This window comes from Lepidochelys olivacea (genome assembly GCF_965140295.1).
Source record: "Lepidochelys olivacea isolate rLepOli2 genome assembly, chromosome: 1".
NCBI lineage: Eukaryota > Metazoa > Chordata > Testudines > Cheloniidae > Lepidochelys > Lepidochelys olivacea.
Genome location: NC_140411.1, coordinates 334,635,908 through 334,649,249, shown reverse-complemented (window position 1 = coordinate 334,649,249; position 13,342 = coordinate 334,635,908). Strand labels below are relative to the sequence as shown.

General features: G+C 38.4%; 1 protein-coding gene across 1 annotated transcript in view; it reads left to right on the top strand.

Annotated features, from left to right (window-relative positions):
- PCLO (piccolo presynaptic cytomatrix protein) overlaps positions 1 to 13,342 on the top strand; it is a gene marked incomplete at its 5' end in the record, with an annotated part of 521,208 nt that overhangs the window by 461,169 nt on the left and 46,697 nt on the right. Inside the window, 2 exons of the mRNA XM_084610084.1 lie at positions 8,815 to 8,956; positions 13,161 to 13,228. Coding sequence (XP_084466210.1) covers positions 8,815 to 8,956; positions 13,161 to 13,228 — 210 coding nt within the window. The remainder of the gene's footprint in view (positions 1 to 8,814; positions 8,957 to 13,160; positions 13,229 to 13,342) is intronic.

Sequence of the window (13,342 nt, the reverse complement as noted above, 5' to 3'; positions counted from 1 at the left end):
TATAAAACAAGGTAGAAGTGTTGTGTACTAAGCAGATATATATGCTACTGCATTGTAAACTTGGTTAGATATAAGTTAGTCAGCACAGTGTAATTTTGAGCCATTTACCAGAAGAAATGCAATATTCTGCAGTTCCTCTCAGTAGCTTTTATTTTACTGGCTTTGACTAATTTGGAATGGAAATGCAACTGATTTTCTGGGTACTTCATATTGCTTGGACTGGATAGGATTGTGTAGCAATTTAAATACCAGCTTAAGGGTCCTTCATATACAGAAGCATTGAATGTTTCTAACAGGCAATAACAGGTTTTCATTTCTTGCCATAGTTTGGGATAACTCCTTCACACTTTAAATAATTTACTGCCCAATAAAGCTGCTTTATGCCAAGCTTCTCTGGGCTCCTAATATCAGGGTAAATTAAATAAGCTTTCTTATTGTGACAAACAACTAGTTTTCCAGACTCCTTCTGTCATTGTCAAAACAAGAACAGTTTGTCCCTGTTCTGTGCAGACAGCAATAATCTTAGGCTGTCTTTGGTTCCAGCCTGAGTACTGGCACCTTTTGCTGTTGCTAGTCTTGCTCTTTTTTCTTCCACCATTTTAAAATGACATGTAATTTCAGGAAATTGCTCAGAGTCTTTGTCCAATAACTCCTATTTCAAAAGTCTGTTAGACAGTGGCCTGAGCCCCAGGGAGCATCTGTGCTAGAACTAGATTGTTAAGATTGCTTTGTTGAGTAAAGAAACAACATTGCAGCACTTTTAGTAGGACGCTATCCTGCCACCATTACTCACATTGTGGGAAGTCCCACTAAAATTTCACAAAATTATACATATAAAACATATGGTCAAATCAACACATAATGTAAAAATCAATATAAAAGGGCAGATATGTGGGAGTACTCATGGAGTAAAGTATTATCCAGAGTGAGGAAGGATGGCAGAATGGAACTCTTAGGGCTAAATTATGGTATATCCCACTGATCAGTGTTTGTTGTACCCACCCACCCCCATACTCAGTTCACAAAGAATGTGAGAGTTACAGATACAGAGCTTGTAGTAATTCATGCTTTTTGCTCTGGCAGGCCCTGGTTCTGTCTTTGGTGTTGGCCAAGATTATGTAATTTTGCCACAGCTCTGGGTTGAGGATACTTGGTGATGCATTGCTGCAGAAGGACAACCAGCTGGCATTCTTTCTCCTAAAGCTCTCTGGTTACATTGGAGGAAGTAACACATTCCACCAGCTTGATCACCTGGTTGGCACATTTAGGATGGGAGGCAGAAATGTGGCTCCACTTAATTCCTACCTGCTCTTTCTTTGGTTGCTTGCTGAAGGAGCAAGTTGATAGAACCACCAGGTCCTCCAAAGCTCCAAATCTTGTGATGCACTCCTGATTTGGACACATTGTACTCCTTTTTAAGAGGCTAGGTTTTATTACCGAAATTCTTTGGAATGTGTCTTTACCATTCAGTTGGATTGTCTCTTGTCAAAGGCAATTGGTTGAATCCAAACTTGGTGGAGAGGGGAGGTAAGCAGGACTATGGAATCAATTATTTATGTGCCTGAAGTCTTCTCTATTTCAAATTCTATTTGAAAAGGTACAGAGAAGGGCATCAAAAATTATTAAGGATCTGGAATAGTTTCCATATGAGGAGAGATTAATAAAACTGGGACTATCCAGCTTGGAAAAGAGATGACTAAGGGGGATATAAAATAGGTCTATAAAATCATGAAATGGTGTAGAGAAAGTGAATAAGGAAGTGTTATTCACTCCTTCTAATAACACAAGACCAATGAAGTTAATAGGCAGCAGGTTTAAAACAAATATAATATAATATATATTATAAAGAATTCTTATATATATATATATATATATTCTATATAATATAAAGAATTTGAAAAGGTGCAGAGAAGGGCATCAAAATTATATATATATTAGATGGGGTACCCAGAACAGTAAACAGTTTTAAAGTGTGGGTGTACCACAGATTTATATAGAGGCACTATCATATTTTCTGTCTTATTATCGATCCCTTTCCTAATGATTCCTAATGTTCTGTTAGCTCTTTTGACTGCCACTGCACTTTGAGTGGTTGTTTTCAGAAAACTATCCACAATGACTCAAAAATCTTTCTTGGTAACATCTAATTTAGATCCCATCATTTTATGTACAGTTGGAATTATGTATTCCAATGTGCATTACTTTGCATTTATCAACACTGAATTTCATCTGCCATTTTGCTGTCCAGTCACCCAGTTTTGTTTGATCCCTTTGTAACTCGTCATAGTCCGCTCTGGACTTAATTATCTTGAGTAATGTTGTATTGTTTACAAATTTTCCCACCTCACTATTTATCCAGCTCATTTATGAATATGTTGAACAGCACTGTTCCCAGTACAGACCCCTGCACACCACTATTTACCTCCCTCCATTGTGAAAACTGACCATTTATTCCTACCTTTGTTTTCTGTCTCTTAACCAGTTACCAGTCCATTAGAGGACCTTCCCTCTTATACCATGACAGCTTAAGAGCCTTTCATGAGGGACATTGTCAAAGGCTTTCTAAAAGTCCAAGTACACTCTATCCACTGGATCTCCCTTGTCCAGATGTTTGTTGACCCCCCTCAAAGTATTCTAGCGGATTGGTGAGCCATGATTTCCCATTACAAATTCCATGTTGACTCTTCTCCAACAAATCATGTTCATCTCTTTATCTGATAATTCTGTTCTTTACTATGGTTTCAGCCAATTTACCTGGTACTGAAGTTAGGCTTACCAGCCTGTACTTGCCATTATTGCCTCTGTAGCCTTTTTTAAAAATTGGCATCACATTAGCTATCCTCCAGTCATCTAGTAAATGATTTAACATCTGATTTAAATTATGTTTTACATGCCCCAGAGAGTAGTTCTGTAATTTCATATTTGAGTTTCTTCAGAACTCTTGGATGAATACCATCTGGTCCTGGTGACTTATTACTGTTTAATTTATCAATTTGTACAAAAACCTCCTCTAACTGACACCTCAATCTGGGACAGTTCCTCAGATTGGTCACCTAAAAAGAATGGCTCAGGTGTGGGAACTTCCTTCACATCTTCTACAGTGAAGACCAATGCAAAGAATTCATGTAGCTTCACTACAGTGGCCTTCCTTAAGTGCTCCTTTAGCACCTTGATCATCCAGTGGCCCCACTGGTTGTTTGGCAGGCTTCATACTTCTGATGTACTTAAAAAAATATTGTTAGTTTTTGAGTTTTTGGCTAGTTACTCTTTCAATTCTTTTTTGGCCTGCCTAATTATACTTTTATACTTGAGATGCCAAAGTTTATGCTTCTTTCTATTTTCCTCAGTAGGATTTAGCTTCCAATTTTTAAAGGATCCCTTTTTGCATCTAATTATTTCTTTTACTTCTTGTTTAGCCATGGTGGTACTTTTTTGGTCCTCTTACTTTTTTTTTTTTTATTTGGGGTATACATTTAATTGGAGCCTCTGCTGTGGTATTTTAAAAATGTTTCCATGCAGCTTGCAGGCATTTCACTTTTGTGACTATATCTTTTAATTTATGTTTAATTAGCTTCCTCATTTTTGTGTAGTTCCCATCTCTGACGTTAAATACTATTGTGGTGACTTCTTTGATATTCAGTCCTCCCACGCCCACACACCCTGAAAATCCTAAATAATTATAGAAGCTGCCCATACTTCTGTCTTTATTCTGCCAAACTGGGCTGAAAAATCTAGCAAGAATGGATTCTCTCATGAGGTTTCTGGTGCTTACTATTTGGGTTGCAACTTGTACAGGCTTTCTGGTGGCATTTTGGCACTTCAGCTTCTGGTCCTGCCAGTCCTGTAAAAAGGAATAACAGTTGGGATGGAGGAAAAGATACTTTCTGCAGTTTAGAACTCAGAAGAAGGTTCTTTTTGAGATAGCTATTATTTTTTCTGAATCAGTTGGCCCCACATTTAATCTCAAGTTCCCCTCTTGAAACAAACTGCTTATCCAGTCTAGATGAATGGCTGGGAAGTCTGGTGGTGCTTAGTAGTTTCCATTTCACTGTTGATTGATTTGACAGCACAGGGCTGTAGGTACTGTGTGAATTATCTCCCTTATACTTAGCTTTAAAAAAAAAACACATGCACATTTCTTTTCTGTAGTCTCAAGCCCCCTTCACTGGGAGATTTAGTAGTAGTATTTGGCTTCTTTTTTCCCCTTCTCATTGATTTTAAAATTACATTATCCTTTAGTACGTTTGAGGCCTGGAACTCATGTTTCTCCAGTTATGGAGTCTGATTCTCTAACTGGCTCCATAAATACAAGTTTAACCCCACCCCACCCCACCCTATCCTATGTGGAGACAACTAGTATTGTGTTAAGTTGTTTTTTTTTATTTTGGAGAAGTGAGGAATATTCAATTTTCTTTATCCTGCCATTGTTTTCTAAGGTAGGTATATAGAGATAGCTGCATGAATAATTTGCTGTTGGCAGGAAAGTCTTCACTGGGATCCATTAATGGCACTGAATGCAGAAGACATATTGGTGGCACCTGTATATGTCTAATCCTTTTTCATGGAGGACTAGAAAGATTTTTTAAAAAGCGTGTGATGGAGGCGAAGGTTCACATGCCTAAATACTCGATTACTTTCCACTTTCTTAGTCTTAGGATTTTTTTGGGTACAGCATGGACAGAAGCAGATGCAGAGGAAAGAATAACATTTCAGCCTAGAAGGCAATCAATAGTTATTCCAATCCCATTCATGCACAATTCAATAGAAGCCTTTCTATTAAAAATAAAATCTGGACATTTTCTTTATATAAACTCAAATGAAAAAGAGCAAACTGGTAGCAGTTCTGGTGCCATTAATCTCATGACGAATATCAGTCACTGGTACCATTAGACCCATGATGCTAGTGTTAACGAATCATCTTATTGTTGGCAATTAAATATATACTGAGACACCATTAGCCACTGCAGCTCAAAATTAGATAAAGAACAAGATGATAAGTTAACAGTAGAAGTTTATCAACCATCTGATCGGAATGGACCCCAAAACGAATGGCCAATAGCAGAAATCCAAACCACTACCAAGGAGGAGACTAATATTACATCCTCTAATCCTCAGCCCCTACTTCGATCACCCCATGCAGTTGGACAATTTTTCCAGTGCCCCTTATGGCTGTTGGCAGTGTCTTGGTTGCACTTCTTAGACTACTGTTTCTACCCAGTGCTCCAGTCTAAGTACCATTTTCTCACACGTTGCCTCACAGGAGTTTAGAATGTCAAAGGACACAGAAATGGAAGGGATATTTTGGGTCATGAAGTCCACTATCCTGCTATTGCAGGCAACCCCATCATATAATCTTGACATTGTTGTCACCAGGAGTTGAACCCAAGATCTCTAGAGTTAACACATGAGCACAGCCAGTAGAGCAGATTGAAAGTTTTCCATCAAAACTGTTTTTCCATGGGTTTTTGATGAAATGAAAATGTTCACAAAAAAGTGTCTGCTTTCTGTGGAAAGATTCAAGATTTTGTTGAATAACTAAATGTTTTCGGCCAAAAACTGAAAACATTATGGCTGCAAACTTTCTGGTTTTTGGTTTTTCAATTAAAAGTCAAAACTTTTTGTGGGGAAAAAACAGATCTACTCTACAGCACTAGGTCACCATGCTGGCAACAGTGGCAGACTTATTCCCTTTGTGGATCAGACACAAAATCCAGATATAAACCTAAACTTGGGCTCACCACATCTAATATTCAATTCCAGTAACAGAGTTGATGGGAAAGGAAATCAGTGTGGAAAAATGTAAAGTAGGGTAGAGTAAAGAATAGAAACTAAAAATACTGAATGCAAAATACACCCTCAAAGGACATTTTATTTCAAACGAGCACCAGGAAAGAAGTTTGGTGTTCCCAGAGAATAAAACTCTAACACCTTCAAAATGTAAGTAAAATCCAGGAGATAAATTCAGCTATTGAGTACAAATAGTCTTATGACAGCATTTAAGTACTTCATAAAGGAAAAATCAAAGCACAACTACAAAATGGGGAATAACTGTCTAGGTGGTAATCATGCTGAAAAGATTCTGGAGGCTTATAATGGATCATAAATTGAATGTGAGCTAACCATGTGATGCAGTTGCAAAAAAGCCTAATATCATTCCAAGATGTATTAACAGGAATGTTGTATATAAGACAGAGGAATTAATTGGCCCACTCTACTTGGCATTGGTAAGGCCTCAGCTGGAGTATTATGCCAAGTTTTGGGTGCCAGCCTTTAGGAAAGATGTGGACAAGTTGGAGAGAGTTTAGAAGAAAGCTACACAAATCACAAAAGAAAACCTGACCTGTGAAGAAAGGTTAAAAAACCTGGGCATATTCAGACTTGAGAAAAAAAGACTGAGGAGGGAGGGAACTGATAGTATTCATGTACATTAAGACTGTTTTAAAGAGGATGGTGAGCAATTGTTCTTCATGTCCACTGAAGGTAGGATGCAAAGTAATGGGGTCAATCTGCAGCAAGGGAGATTTAGGCTAGACATTGGGAAAAACTTTCTAACTATAAGGATAGTTAAGCACTGGAATAGGCTTCCAAGGGAGGTTGTGGAATCCCCCTCACTGGAAGAAGAATAGATTAGACAAACACCTATCAGAATGGTCTATATGTTCTTGGTCCTGCCTCAGCACAAGGTATGGACTAGATGACCTCTTAAGGTCTCTTCCAGCCCTATATTTCTATGATTCTAAGGTTAGGTGAGGTTAGGTCTAAAGTTAGGTGAGGTCTTGTTTGGAATGCTGTGCTGAATTCTGTATTCCTACTACTACCCATAAGGATATAGAGGAAGAGGAGGTCCACTGGAGGACAAATTTCATGACTTGGGGACTCCAGGAACTAGTCTTTACAGACTAAACAAGGAAACTGGGCCATATCATTCCCCTCTGATTTAACAATGGACAAGCTGAGATGTGGACTAATGACCCTAACTGGCAAGTAACTCCGTAATGAAGAAGCATCAACACCATCCCTCTGCACAGTCACCATTTTGGGTTTTTATGGGTTTTGTGGGGGTACGGCTGCTCAGATGTGATGGTGTGAGGAGGGAGCCAGTTTATGTGACATCATCCTATGGCACACCTATGCCGAAACAACCACTGGGATTAGTGTTGATCCTGCAAACAGTCTCAGAAATTAGATTAAGGGTGGCTCTGGTTCAGACGTGAGCAAGGAGGAATCCAGATTGCCAGAAGTAGGAGGCCATGGTGTACAGTGGGGGGCTTGGCCTGAGATTTCTTCAGTTGCCCCACGAATCTCTGGAAATATATGCTTTTGGCAGGCCTTCTACTCCCTACACAATCCAGCTCCCTACTCACATGAGTTATCAGAAGTACCACAAATGGCAGAGTTCCTAGTGTAATTTCACCTATCCGATGGGGTCTTCTTTGGCAGAGTATGTTATAGTGCTGTATCTGTCTTCTCTGGAAAAACAGAGGCTTTGGTGGGTATCTCACTGAGCCAGGCTTGATTTTGAAAGTTACCTGCTAATCGTCTCTTAAGAGTGATTATAATTTAAGTGCAAAGGGTCATGAAATACAGCTGAAAACCAGTGGGGTCTTAAAGGAACCTAGTAGTATTCAAATAGATGGACTGAGTGAATGAAAGCAGCTGATGGTAATAGTGTTTTAAAGAGTTACTGAATTTACAAGGGAAGAATCATTGTGGGAATATGAACTCAGGGTTAGGACAGACCAATGATTCATGGTGCACTGTTTTCTTTTATTCCTATTTTCCAATGTTAATTATTAATCCATTTTCAAAATATATTTAGGGTGTCTTATTTAACTTTGGGTCACATTGCAAGGCAGTTTGCAGAAGCCTGCACCGGAAAGAACACACACGAAGTCAAACATAAATATCATTAACTTATATGGGTTCTGGGCTGTATTTGAAATTATTTGTTTTTAGATTTTTGACACATTTCATGTATAAATGTAATCCCTTTGAATTCTTTGTCTTCAAGTTTTAAGGCTGACCAAGATGACAGCAAAACTTTACTAAAGTGAGAGCTTCTAGTACAAATATTTCTATCCTCAGCATTATATCCATTCTACTAAAATAAGTGAAAAGTGCCATCCATAGCTATCTTTTCAAGAAAAAAACCCCTATATTTATTTTCCTGGGCAATTGTGTTATTCAATGTGTGAACAGATATTGTTCATTGTTCTTTTATTAAGTGTAATGTCACAGTGTGTCATCTGTGTATATTTCTCAACTTGCCGAGGGCCAAATGCAGGACAATTAATTAGTTTGGAGTATCAAAAATAGTAAACCAGAATAAAGCATCTAAAGCAAAAATAATTTCTTTAGAGTTGACATACAGTCACCACATGAAATTAGCCTAAGAAATAGAGGTTTAGCACCAGTTTACTAAATTGCTAAGTGCTGTGCTTAAAAACTCAAGGCATACCAAAGATATTCATGAGCAGTTGAGAAATGTAATGATATGATGTCTGAAGAGGAGGATGTTTCCGTACACAATTTGTGTGGGACTAGATGGTGTATCGATGGTACTTCCTTTGGATTCCCTGTACTATATCAAAAGTCATCAAATTCAATGAAGGAATGTTTCATAAAGAATAACAGGAAGGTACATTGGGATTCTCATTGTAGGACTATCCTACTCACTTTGTCAAATGAATATGAAGTAAAGTAGAGCGTAAAGGTGTTTGCAGCATTTAATTGTGATGAATAGCTCATTCTTAACATTGATTACATTTATACCTTACAAGGTTTTTTGTAACCCATTATTCCTGCTCTGTACAGCAAGGTCTACCAACCACCGACCTACAGAAAGTTCTGTCTCCACTGGCTCGTCAGCCAGTAGTTTTGGCAGTGGATATAGCATGGATAGCGAAGGAAGCAGCAGCACCACAGGGGAGAACAATCTGTTTCCTATTCCAAGGATGTAAGGCTTTATCTTTAATACACTGTATTGTCCTGACAGTACTATGTACATCACTTGGAGGCCTCAGGCTTCCTCATATGTCATTTCTTCCCAAGACTTGTTATACAATCTAACAGCTAATAGCATTTAACTGGATAGGACTCTTGTCAGAGTCCGTAATTGCATTTTCCAATGTTGCACAATTAGAAACGTTCAAGCCCACTACACCCATGATTCTACAGAAAAAACTAATTGCAATAATCCAGGAGCAACCTCATCCTCATCCCTTTTTGTGCACATTTGTAGAGATGGGCTTGAGTCACAAAGCGCTGATGGAGAGCAGAACTTCTGCTAAATTTGGGGATGTTCAATTTGGGTTTTTAGTTTGGCCCCATTCTAGACACAGGTGCTAACAGCAAAATTCAGATCCAGATCTGGATCCAAACTCCCCAAAATTTAGGAATTTGAATGGAGATTTTTGGTGCAGCCCCATGTCTGCATTATCGTAGTAGTTTGAGGAAGACTTCTTCATCATATCCCTTCTCTTGCCAATATAGGGGTATTCTCCACAGTTTAACAAGTTTCACCATCAGCAAGTTTATCCTTATTTTACAACACTAAGCTTTATTATTGTTAACCTTATCCATTACTTCTAATTATACCCCTTGTATCATGCTAGATAATTCCTCTCCCCTTCTGATGTTAACACTCTTCAGAAGGAAATAGATCAATTGTTTTCAGACTCTGTCTGGTCCATGAAACATTTGCCAATGGTCTTTGAAGAGCTAGCTGGTCACACCCTTGCTGGCTATGCATATTTACCCTATTCCCTGCAGCACCCAATTCCACCACTGTGTGGTACTAAGAGTCAGTTAATGCTGCTAGGAAGAGTACTGTCTATGGCTTAGCATCCTTTGGCCCTCTGCAGAGGGGAGTATAAAACATGGGCTGTCTGAGACCTAACAGCAACATGATCGCCATTGCTAGAGAGGTGTGTGGACGCTGAGCACCTCTCTTCAGTAGAGAAACTCTGATTTCCTCCAGCTGTGACTCTGACCCCATATTTCTAAACCAGACCCACATTTTGCCAGTGCCAGGGCTATCAGCCCAATACTGGCCCGGAACCACACTAATGTTTAATGAACTTTTTCAAGTAAATCTTCCTTTCCTGTGCCTTTTCTGAGCACACTATTATCAGTTCTTGCTCTGCAGTCCTGAAATCTGATGCACAGGAGATGAAAGCAACTTTTTTAAAGGTTCTTGAATTTATAAATGAAACAAAACCAATTTATTCTCTCGAGTTTGTGACATTCCAAAGTGCTTATCCCTTGTTGAAATGTAGTGGAATAGCAAATGACTGTAACTTATTAGATGCTAAAAAGGAAAAGAGCTATCAATCTTACTTTTAAGTTTCCCCTTCAGCAACTTAGGGGAGGGGAGAAATGAGCTCAGGCTGTAAAGTTCCATCTGATTAATTTTTTATTGAATCTTTCACTCACCCTTGCTGTAGATTAAAACAAATTGTACTTCAGAGGAACAAAAATTATTTTTAATTGTATTTTACAATCTAGATGCATAATTAGTTTATAATGATTCCTAAAGATAAAATATAAGTTCATGGCGTGTTAGGGAAGCCTGAGTTTTAAACCACTCTTATTTTGGGCCTAGTGGTGGTGCCCATTTGAATATCTAGCTAAGAAAAAAAAATTAACAGTGATACTATGGGGATTATTTGATGAGGTAGGTAATTAGAAGCATGTCATTGCAGATGTTAGACATTGTTACAAACGTCAAGGGAAATTAATAATTATATAACAATAGAAGAAAGCATTTTATAAAATCACCACATTTGGTGGGTCATTTTTTGCATCTCTCATTATCAAAATGCCAGAGCTTGTATGAAACTTCTGAAAATTACCAATGTCACTCATACCAAACCCTGCTGGAGAATAGGGGCCAGATTCTTCATTGCCCAGTCCATTGTGTAGACTTTTACACCAGTGCAAAGTGGCAGGTGTGAAATGCTACTAAACTAGAATGATAAATGACTACACAATTTGCAGGGAATCTGACCCTGGGCACTAATAATTCTCTACAGCATATTTGCCATACTTCATAAAGTATGAAAAAAAGAAATACTTTGCTAGGCAATTAAACTGAACTCAAAAATCTTTTTTGTATTTACTTTTTCCCTTCATTTTTTTTTATTTTATCACAGAGAAGGACAACTTCCTACTGTAATGTGAAATTTAAGAGCCTGAGCCTCAGCTGGTGTAGCTCAACACTGCTCCATTTGACTACAATGGAACAATGCCGATTTGCACCAGTTGAGGATCTGGCACCATATCTCTCTCTCACGGTATATTGTAAGGTTACCCATTGTAAATGGGAAGAGTCCATTCAAAATTGCAAAGTTTATTTTCTGGAGGATTGTAATCATGCCTCAAAGCTAGTTGCACCTTGCTAGAATAGATAAGGAGTAAATTGAAATAAACAAAACAGGACCAGATACTGATCTCTGTTACATCTATGTAACACAGATAAAAACCTGCCCATATTAACCAAGTGAATAGTAGAAATAACTCTTCTTCTAAATCAAAGGAATTTTATCACACTGGTTAGCTGTCAAGATCAGACCTAATTGATGAGATCAGGGTTACAGTGTCCCAATGATGAGTTGTTTATCATGCTCAATGAGTATGAAAGAACCTTCCCTTCCGAGCCTGAACTATAGTGTCACAACAGTTATTAAAGAAATACTGTGATTGAGCAAAAATTTATCTTACTGTACAAATCATAGTAATCTAATTTAAATATCTTGCTGAGGAGACCTCTTATGGTATAAGAGCACTGACACATGAATGATGGGACCAAAAACTTAAAGAAACAAGGTGGGTGAGGTAATATTTTTTACTGGACCCACTTCTGTTAGTGAGAGAAACAAGTTTTCAAGCTTACACAGAGCTCTACTGCAGATCTGGGAAATACAGCTAAATACAAGGTGAAACAGATTGTTTAGCATAAGTAGTTAATATATCTCATGCAAGGTGCAGAGGCCTGCTAACACCTCGCCAGTCATAGTGGGGGAAAGGGGCGGGGGGGAAGCTGGGGAAGAGGGGGGTTGTGTGTTATAGATTATTGTAATAAACCATAAATAGAGGTCAGATGTGAAGTGATTATTTTGTGAAAAGTGTTCACTCATGGCTGATACTGTGTTTTTGTCTTTTATATTTTTCTGTGTGCGTTCATTGGAAAGCGTAGTGATTGACTGGTTTCACCTTCATAGTTGTTATTGGGGCATTTTTCCCCTCCTTTCTTCCCTCTGACTGGAGAGGTGTTAAGGGTCTACTTCACCTTGAATGGTCCCTTGAAATACATGTTAACTAATTATGCTAAACAATCTGTTCCACCCTGTATTTAGCTGTGACACTCAGTACATTTCCCAGACCCGAAGAAGAGCTCTGTGTAAACTTGCAAGCTTCTGTCTCTCTGCAACAGAAGTTGGTCCAATAAAAGATATTACCTCACCCACCTTGTTTCCCTGATATCCTGCAAGCAACATGACTGCAACAACACTGCATATGGCCAAAAGCTGTGATATACACTGGACCCTCGCTAGAACGCGTGTTTATATAGTGCGAATTCGCATATAACGCAGTCACGGCCATGGATCCCAAATTTAATTACTTTAATTGCAATTCATTTTAACACAGTCCCCGCTATAACGCGGTCCCCGTGTTAATGCAGTACCACATCTCAAATCCCACATTCTAGCGACGGTCTGGTGTACTAGAATGTACATGGGATAATGCTTGTGTAACTGAGATCAGTTTCTGGACCCGTGTTATTTATTTCACCTTTCCCCTTAACCATAATAGACTGTGGGGAGAGTAGAATTTGATCAAGTAACAAGGTTTCCGATTATGTGATTACAAGCTTCTGCAAAAAGAATGTAGCTTCTCTGAAGTCTCTTCCAGTTGACAATGGGAGACTTGCTGTTTACAGACACAAGAATTTCTGCATGTCCAATCAGAATCTCTGAAAAGTTATTGCCTTTTCTGTTATTTATGAAAAATATTTGGCACCCTTGAAGGATGTCAGGAAGTGATTGTTTCTTCTTTTTTTGGACTGTACCAATACTCTTTCTGTTTGAGGATTTCTTTTGTGCTTTGGTATCTTCTGTTCAAGACTTCATTGACAGTTACAAAACTGCTTTTTTCGACAGAGGGAAGATGGGCCAGAATGGACAAGAATCAGTAAAGCAGTCAGGAGTGGGATTAACTGATGCAGAAGGTAAAATGAAATACAAACAACATTACACAGTGGTGCCTGACAGTTTATACAAAAGAGTAATTATTCTTTCAACTTTTCACGTTATGAAGTATTAGCTAAATCTGTTTTTGTATT